The 10019-nt window shown below is 47.2% G+C and overlaps 1 protein-coding gene across 1 annotated transcript; it reads left to right on the forward strand.

Moving 5' to 3' along the window:
* Nucleotides 1-3262: 3262 nt before the first annotated feature.
* LOC311143888 (neurexophilin-2-like) lies at nt 3263-8334 on the forward strand (the record flags this gene model as incomplete). Its single annotated transcript, XM_084179758.1, has 2 exons — nt 3263-3337; nt 7546-8334. The coding sequence occupies 2 exons, from the start codon at nt 3263-3265 to the stop codon at nt 8332-8334; spliced, it is 864 nt and encodes a 287-aa protein (XP_084035884.1).
* Between the last annotated feature and the right edge of the window lie 1685 nt (nt 8335-10019).

A 10019-nucleotide genomic window follows, 5' to 3' on the forward strand; every position in this document is an offset into this window, starting at 1 on the left:
GCCCAGAACTACACGGGAGGATCTTGTCAATGATCTCAAGGCAGCTGGGACCATAGTCACCAAGAAAACAATTGGTAACACACTACGTCGTGAAGGACTGAAAACCTGCAGCGCCCGCAAGGTCCCCCTGCTCAAGAAAGCACATATACAGGGCCGTCTGAAGATTGCCAATGAACATCTGAATGAGTCAGAGGAGAACTGGGTGAAAGTGTTGTGGTCAGATGAGACCAAAATCGAGCTCTTTGGCATCAACTCAACTCGCCATGTTTGGAGGAGGAGGAATGCTGCCTATGACCCTAAGAACACCATCCCCACCGTCAAACATGGAGGTGGAAACATTATGCTTTGGGTGTGTTTTTCTGCTAAGGGGACAGGACAACTTCACCGCATCAAAGGGATGATGGACGGGGCCATGTACCGTCAAATCTTGGGTGAGAACCTCTTTCCCTCAGCCAGGGCATTGAAAATGGGTCGTGGATGGGTATTCCAGCATGACAATGACCCAAAACACACGGCCAAGGCAACAAAGGAGTGGCTCAAGAAGAAGCACCTTAAGGTCCTGGAATGGCCTAGCCAGAGTCCAGACCTTAATCCCATAGAAAATCTGTGGAGGGAGCTGAAGGTTCGAGTTGCCAAACGTCAGCCTCGAAACCTTAATGACTTGGAGAAGGTCTGCAAAGAGGAGTGGGACAAAATCCTTCCTAAGATGTGTGCAAACCTGGTGGCCAACTACAAGAAATGTCTGACCTCTGTGATTGCCAACAAGGGTTTTGCCACCAAGTAATAAGTCATGTTTTGCAGAGGGGTCAAATACTTATTTCCCTCATTAAAATGCAAATCAATTTATAACATTTTTGCCATGCGTTTTTCTGGATTTTTTTTTGTTATTCTGTCTCTCACTGTTCAAATAAAACTACCATTAAAATTATAGACTGATCATTTCTTTGTCAGTGGGCAAACGTACAAAATCAGCAGGGGATCAAATACTTTTTTCCCTCACTGTACATATGGGGTAAAACACGTAGTCGTAGGTGAACAGGGAGTACAGGAGGGGACTAAGCACGCACCCCTGAGGGGCCCCCGTGTTGAGGATCAGCGTGGCAGATGTGTTGTTACCTACCCTTACCACCTGAGGGGCGGCCCATCAGGAAGTCCAGGATCCAGTTGCAGAGGGTGGTGTTTAGTCCCAGGGTTCTTAGCTTAGTGATGAGCCTTGAGGGTACTATGGTGTTGAGCGCTGAGGTGTAGTCAATGAATAACATTCTCACATAGGTGTTCCTCTTGTCCAGGTGGGAAAGGGCAGTGTGGAATGCAATAGAGATTGCATCGTCTGTGGATCTGTTGGGGCGGTATGCAAATTGGAGTGGGTCTAGGGCTTCTGGGATAATGGTGTTGATGTGAGCCATGACCAGCCTTTTAAAATGCTTCATGGCTACAGACATGAGTGCTATGGGTCGGTAGTCATTTAGGCAGGTTATCTTAGTGTTCTTGGGAACCGGGACTATGGTGGTCTGCTTGAAACATGTTGGTATTACAGACTCAGTCAGGGACATGTTGAAAATGTCAGTGAAGACACTTGCCAGTTGGTCAGCGCATGTTCGGAGTACATGTCCTGGTAATCCGTCTGGCCCTGCGGCATTGTGAATGTTGACCTGCTTAAAAGTATTACTCACGTCGGCTACGGAGAGTGTGATCACATAGTCATCCGGAACAGCTGATGCTCTCATGCAGGCTTCAGTGTTGCTTGCCTCGAAGCGAGCATAGAAATTATTTAGCTCGTCTGGTAGGCTTGTGTCACTGGGCAGTTCACGGCTGTGCTTCCCTTTTTAATAGACCACCAAGTGTCTGTAATAGTTTGCAAGCCCTGCCACATCAGACGAGCGTAGTACGATTCAATCTTAGTCCTGTATTGACTCTTTGCCTGGTTGATGGTTCATCGGAGGGCATAGCAGGATTTCTTATAAGCGTCAATGTTACAGTCCCGCTCCTTGAAAGTGGCAGCTCTACCCTTTAGCTCAGTGCGGATGTTGCCTGTAATCCATGGCTTCTGGTTGGGGTACGTACGGTCACTGTGGGGACGACGTCATCGATGCACTTATTGATGAAGCCAGTGACTGATGTGGTGTACTCCTCAATGCCATCGGAAGAATCCTGGAACATGTTCCAGTCTGTGCTCGCAAAACAGTCCTGTAGCTTAGCATTTGCATCATCTGACCACTTCCTTATTAACCGAGTCACTGGTGCTTCCTGCTTTAGTTTTTGCTTATAAGCAGGAATCACGAGGATATAATTATGGTCAGATTTGCCAAATGGAGGGCGAGGGAGAGCTTTGTACGCGTCTCTGTGTGTGGAGTAAAGGTGGTCTAGAGTTTTTTTTCCTCTGGTTGCACATTTAACATGCTGGTAGAAATTAGGTAGAACGGATTTAACTTTCCCTGCATTAAAGTCCCCGGCCACTAGGAGCGCTGCCTCTGGATGAGCGTTTTCCTGTCTGCTTATGGCCTTATACAGCTCATTGAGTGCGGACTTAGTGCCAGCATCGGTTTGTGGTGGTAGGTAGACAGCTACAAAAAATATAGAAGAAAACTCTCTTGGTAGATAGTGTGGTCTACAGCTTATCATGAGATACTGTACCTCAGGCCAGCAAAACCTTGAGACTTCCTTAGTATTAGATTTTATGCACCAGCTGTTGTTTACAAATATACACAGACCGCCACCCCTTGTCTTACCGGAGTCAGCCGTTCTATCCTGCTGATGTATCATATATCCTGCCAGCTGTATGTTATCCATGTCGTCGTTCAGCCACGACTCGGTGAAACATAAGATATTACAGTTGTTAATGTCCCGTTGGAAGGATAACCTTAGTCTTAGGTCGCCCATTTTGTTCTCAAATGATTGAACATTGGCTAATAGGATTGATGGAAGAGGCAGATTACTCGCTCGCTGTCGGATCCTTACAAGGCACCCCGACCTACGTCCACGATATCTCTGTCTCTTTCTCATGCGAATGACAGGGATTTGGGCATTGTCAGGTGTCTGTAGAATATCCTTCGTGTCCGACTCGTTGAATAAAAATTTTTCGTCCAATACGAAATACAATTCATAATGTCATTAAAACCCACATGGACTGCGATAGAATCGATGTCCATGTCCTGGCGTATTGCATTCGGGAGCAGCTTAGTAATGTCATTTACTCGAGCTCCGGGACACCAGGAACAGTCACACGTCTTACCATGGAGCTGCCCAAAATCCACTTCACAGGATGGTGCAGGCCTCCGACAGCTTGATCCAGAGCTTTGTATTTCGGAAGGTTGCCGACGTCGACTTCGACGGTTGTGTGATATAGATGGTGTGATATAGGTGGTGTGATATAGATGGTGTGATATACAGTGGGGGAAAAAAGTATTTAGTCAGCCACCAATTGTGCAAGTTCTCCCACTTAAAAAGATGAGAGAGGCCTGTAATTTTCATCATAGGTACATGTCAACTATGACAGACAAAAGGAGAAAACATTTCCAGAAAATCACATTGTAGGATTTTTAATGAATTTATTTGCAAATTATGGTGGAAAATAAGTATTTGGTCAATAACAAAAGTTTCTCAATACTTTGTTATATACCCTTTGTTGGCAATGACACAGGTCAAACGTTTTCTGTAAGTCTTCACAAGGTTTTCACACACTGTTGCTGGTATTTTGGCCCATTCCTCCATGCAAATCTCCTCTAGAGCAGTGATGTTTTGGGGCTGTCACTGGGCAACACGGACTTTCAACTCCCTCCAAAGATTTTCTATGGGGTTGAGATCTGGAGACTGGCTAGGCCACTCCAGGACCTTGAAATGCTTCTTACGAAGTCACTCCTTCATTGCCCAGGCGGTGTGTTTGGGATCATTGTCATGCTGAAAGACCCAGCCACGTTTCATCTTCAATGCCCTTGCTGATGGAAGGAGGATTTCACTCAAAATCTCACGATACATGGCCCCATTCATTCTTTCCTTTACACGGATCAGTCGTCCTGGTCCCTTTGCAGAAAAACAGCCCCAAAGCATGATGTTTCCACCCCCATGCTTCACAGTAGGTATGGTGTTCTTTGGATGCAACTCAGCATTCTTTGTCCTCCAAACACGACGAGTTGAGTTTTTACCAAAAAGTTCTATTTTGGTTTCATCTGACCATATGACATTCTCCCAATCCTCTTCTGGATCATCCAAATGCACACTATCAAACTTCAGACGGGCCTGGACATATACTGGCTTAAGCAGGGGGACACTTCTGGCACTGCAGGATTTGAGTCCCTGGCGGCGTAGTGTGTTACTGATGGTAGGCTTTGTTACTTTGGTCCCAGCTCTCTGCAGGTCATTCACTAGGTCCCCCCGTGTGGTTCTGGGATTTTTGCTCACCGTTCTTGTGATCATTTTGACCCCACGGGGTGAGATCTTGCGTGGAGCCCCAGATCGAGGGAGATTATCAGTGGTCTTGTATGTCTTCCATTTCCTAATAATTGCTCCCACAGTTGATTTCTTCAAACCAAGCTGCTTACCTATTGCAGATTCAGTCTTCCCAGCCTGGTGCAGGTCTACAATTTTGTTTCTGGTGTCCTTTGACAGCTCTTTGGTCTTGGCCATAGTGGAGTTTGGAGTGTGACTGTTTGAGGTTGTGGACAGATGTCTTTTATACTGATAACAAGTTCAAACAGGTGCCATTAATACAGGTAACGAGTGGAGGACAGAGGAGCCTCTTAAAGAAGAAGTTACAGGTCTGTGAGAGCCAGAAATCTTGCTTGTTTGTAGGTGACCAAATACTTATTTTCCACCATAATTTGCAAATAAATTCATAAAAATCCTACAATGTGATTTTCTGGAGAAAAAAAATCTCAATTTGTCTGTCATAGTTGACGTGTACCTATGATGAAAATTACAGGCCTCTCTCATCTTTTTAAGTGGGAGAACTTGCACAATTGGTGGCTGACTAAATACTTTTTCCCCCCACTGTTGGTGGTGTGATATAGGTGGTGTGATAAGGGTTGTGTGATAAGGGTGGTGTGATATAGGTGGTGTGATAAGGGTGGTGTGGTAAGGGTGGTGTGATAAGGGTGGTGTGATATAGGTGGTGTGATAAGGTTGGTGTGATAAGGGTGGTGTGATAAGGGTGGTGTGATAAGGGTGGTGTTTTAAGGGTGGTGTGATATAGGTGGTGTGATTAGGGTGGTGTGATAAGGGTGGTGTGATATGGGTGGTGTGATAAGGGTGGTGTGATAAGGGTGGTGTGATATAGGTGGTGTGATAAGGATGGTGTGATAAGGGTGGTGTGATAAGGGTGGTGTGATAAGGGTGGTGTGATATAGGTGGTGTGATATAGGTGGTGTGATAAGGGTGGTGTGATAAGGGTGGTGTGATATAGGTGGTGTGATATAAGTGGTGTGATAAGGATGGTGTGATAAGGGTGGTGTGATATAGGTGGTGTGATATAGGTGGTGTGATAAGGGTGGTGTGATATAGGTGGTGTGATAAGGGTGGTGTGATATAGGTGGTGTGATAAGGATGGTGTGATAAGGGTGGTGTGATATAGGTGGTGTGATAAGGGTGGTGTGATATAGGTGGTGTGATAAGGGTGGTGTGATATAGGTGGTGTGATAAGGGTGGTGTGATAAGGGTGGTGTGATATAGGTGGTGTGATATAGGTGGTGTGATAAGGATGGTGTGATAAGGGTGGTGTGATAAGGGTGGTGTGATATTAGGTGTGAGGAGAAAGTCAGTCACATTTCCACGGTCTCTTCCACAGGCAGATCCCAACGCTGGCAGGTCATCTCTGAGCTTTGAACACTTTGGAATGAGGTCTTGTGTTTTCAGCTTATTACGATAATAGTGTCTGTTTTAAGCCACGTCGCCCTGGAATGCCTGGAGCATCCGCTTAACCAATCAGCATAGCAGCTCCGATTAACCAATCTTAATTAAGAAGCTTTTGTGTTTCTCCTTCATCAGACCTTGCCTGGCAGTTTTTTTTCTTTCTCAGTTTTGAAGTCTAAATGACTGCCTCTTCCTTCCATTTGACTGTTCAGGGCTTCAAAGCTTCACTAACACATTATACAGCAGCACTGCACACCTTAATGTTGTGTCTCATATAGCGCCAAGTGAAGGGAGAGAGAGGAGAGAGGAGAGAGAGAGAGAGAGAGAAGGGAGAGAGAGGAGGGAGGAGAGAGGAGAGAGAGAGAGAGAGAGAGGAGAGGGAGAGAGAGGAGAGAGGAGAGAGGAGAGAGGAGAGAGAGAGAGAGAGAGAGAGAGAGGAGAGGGAGAGAGAGAAGGGAGAGAGAGGAGAGAGGAGAGAGGAGAGAGAGGAGAGAGAGAGAAGGGAGAGAGAGGAGGGAGGAGAGAGGAGAGAGAGAGGAGAGGGAGAAGGGAGAGAGAGGAGAGAGGAGAGAGGAGAGAGGAGAGAGAGAGAAGGAAGAGAGAGGAGAGAGGAGAGAGAGAGAGGAGAGAGAAGGGAGAGAGAGGAGAGAGGAGAGAGAGACAAGGGAGAGAGAGAGAGTGAGAGAGAGAGAGAGAGAGCGAGAGAGAGAGAAGGGGGAGAAAGAGAGGATAGGGGGAGAGGAGAGGGAGAAGGGGGAGAGAGAGGAGGAGGAGAGAGATTGTGTCAACGCAGGCTTTCAAGTTCACATTTCTCTCTGTATTTGATATCCTCCTTGTTGTCACAGCAATTTCCCCAGTTGTTCATCAGACTTAAATGTTTCTCTCATTTCCATTATGATAATCTTGCCCAATCCTCACCTGAGCACCTCACTGAACATGAGGAATACATTTAGTTTCCTCTCAAGTACAGTATGTTCAATAAAAAGAGGCAAAAGAAGAAACATTCTCCTGGTGCTATATATTATATTAAACACTGTACAATACGTTATATAAATGTTATTTTCTGAAAGATAACAAGACAACGTTCTAACACTGTGTAATGGTTGTAGACGACGTGTCTAGTTTGTTCGCTGTGAACACATATGCTTCAATTAAGCTTACAGCTGAAGTTATAATTAGGTTGGAAATACAGTAGAGCTCGTGTTAGATTTGAAACAGCCTTTTTAAAGCTTCACATCTGGTGCGACTAGCCAGTGATTCCAGGCCTCAGGTCCCTGCTAGCTAATTACTGCTAACACCTAACAGCTTATTACCCTGTATTATGATTCAACTGTATCTGGACTGGACCAGGAACCACTCCTGAAGCAGAGAGGCTGTGAGGTAGAGAGGATCATTGCTAGATTAGGATGACTACTTGCAGTTAAACACTTCAAATCCAGTAATGTATAGGGGGACATATTATAGTAGATTTGTAGTAGGTCATAAAGTGGAATAGTAGTGGAACAAAAGAGAATCATCCACATTGTGTCCCTATTTTGAAATAACTTTAGAAATTACAGAATGTGGCTTTAATGTGTTTTATATTATTTGATGCATCCAGTTGCTCTGCTGTTTGAATATTATGGTACAGTGGTATAGTTTATTACATAGTTCATGTCCTCTAACCTTCTCTTCCTGTATCTCTCTGTGTTTCCTCTGTAGGTGTGGTGCAGGAAGGTCCAGCTGCAATTCCCAGAGACAGAGCTGATAGAGTGGGGGGAGGGGGTCCATGAGGAGAAGTTCTCCCCCAGCGGAGCCGGAGCCAGTCCCAGAGTCTTCAACCCCCTGAGGCTGTTCGCTAGGGGGGTCCCTGGAGCCCCTGGGGCCGTCAGGGCCCCCAGCCTTAAACACAACCCCATCAGGGATATGACATACCTAGAGAACATGGAGGACTTCTGGGATTGGTTATCCAACCAGACAGATGTTCAGGCCAGCCAGGCCAGAACCAAGCGACGACCCATCGTCAAGACGGGCAAGTTCAAGAAGATGTTTGGTTGGGGAGACTTCCACTCCAACATCAAGACTGTCAAGCTCAACCTGCTGATCACCGGGAAGATCGTAGACCACGGTAACGGAACGTTCAGCGTCTACTTCCGCCATAACTCCACTGGCCTGGGGAACGTGTCGGTGAGTCTGGTGCCACCGTCTAAAGTGGTGGAGTTTGAGATGGCTCAGCAGTCCACACTGGAGACCAAAGACTCTAAAGCTTTCAACTGTCGTATCGAGTATGAGAAGACGGACCGAAACAAGAAGACGGCTCTGTGCAGCTTCGACTCCTCCAAGGTGTGTTACCAGGAACAGACACAGAGCCACGTCTCCTGGCTCTGCTCCAAGCCCTTTAAAGTAATCTGCATCTACATCGCCTTCTACAGCGTGGACTACAAACTGGTGCAGAAGGTCTGCCCGGACTACAACTACCATAGTGACACTCCCTACTCCTCCACTGGCTGAAGGTCTGCTCAGACTCCAACTACCATAGTAACACTCCCTACTCCTCTACTGGCTGAAGGTCTGCCCAGACTCCAACTACCATAGTGACACTCCCTACTCCTCTACTGGCTGAAGGTCTGCTCAGACTACAACTACCATAGTAACACTCCCTACTCCTCTACTGGCTGAAGGTCTGCCCAGACTCCAACTACCATAATGACACTCCCTACTCCTCCACTGGCTGAAGGTCTGCTCAGACTCCAACTACCATAGTAACACTCCCTACTCCTCCACTGGCTGAAGATCTGCTCAGACTCCAACTACCATAGTAACACTCCCTACTCCTCCACTGGCTGAAGGTCAGCCCAGACTCCAACTACCATAGTGACACTCCCTACTCCTCCACTGGCTGAAAGTCTGCCCAGACTCCAACTACCATAATGACACTCCCTACTCCTCTACTGGCTGAAGGTCTGCCCAGACTCCAACTACCATAGTAACACTCCCTACTCCTCTACTGGCTGAAGGTCTGCCCAGACTCCAACTACCATAGTAACACTCCCTACTCCTCTACTGGCTGAAGGTCTGCTCAGACTCCAACTACCATAGTAACACTCCCTACTCCTCCACTGGCTGAAGATCTGCTCAGACTCCAACTACCATAGTAACACTCCCTACTCCTCCACTGGCTGAAGGTCAGCCCAGACTCCAACTACCATAGTGACACTCCCTACTCCTCCACTGGCTGAAAGTCTGCCCAGACTCCAACTACCATAATGACACTCCCTACTCCTCTACTGGCTGAAGGTCTGCCCAGACTCCAACTACCATAGTAACACTCCCTACTCCTCTACTGGCTGAAGGTCTGCCTGGACTACAACTACCATAGTAACACTCCCTACTCCTCTACTGGCTGAAGGTCTGCCCAGACTCCAACTACCATAGTAACACTCCCTACTCCTCCACTGGCTGAAGGTCTGCCCAGACTCCAACTACCATAGTAACACTCCCTACTCCTCTACTGGCTGAAGGTCTGCTCGGACTACAACTACCATAGTGACACTCCCTACTCCTCCACTGGCTGAAGGTCTGTCCAGACTCCAACTACCATAATGACACTCCCTACTCCTCTACTGGCTGAAGGTCTCTCCAGACTACAACTACCATAGTAACACTCCCTACTCCTCTACTGGCTGAAGGTCAGCCCAGACTCCAACTACCATAGTAACACTCCCTACTCCTCTACTGGCTGAAGGTCTGCCCAGACTCCAACTACCATAGTAACACTCCCTACTCCTCTACTGGCTGAAGGTCTGCCCAGACTCCAACTACCATAGTAAAAATTCCTACTCCTCCACTGGCTGAAGGTCTGCCCAGACTCCAACTACCATAGTAGCACTCCCTACTCCTCTACTGGCTGAAAGTCTGCTCAGACTACAACTACCATAGTAACACTCCCTACTCCTCCACTGGCTGAAGGTCTGCCCAGACTCCAACTACCATAGTAACACTCCCTACTCCTCTACTGGCTGAAGGTCTGCCCAGACTCCAACTACCATAGTAACACTCCCTACTCCTCCACTGGCTGAAGGTCTGCCTGGACTACAACTACCATAGTAACACTCCCTACTCCTCTACTGGCTGAAGGTCTGCCCAGACTCCAACTACCATAGTAACACTCCCTACTCCTCCACTGGCTGAAGGTC

The sequence above is a fragment of the Coregonus lavaretus genome (assembly GCF_964263955.1).
Source record: "Coregonus lavaretus genome assembly, chromosome: 16".
In the NCBI taxonomy this organism is placed as follows: Eukaryota; Metazoa; Chordata; class Actinopteri; order Salmoniformes; family Salmonidae; genus Coregonus; species Coregonus lavaretus.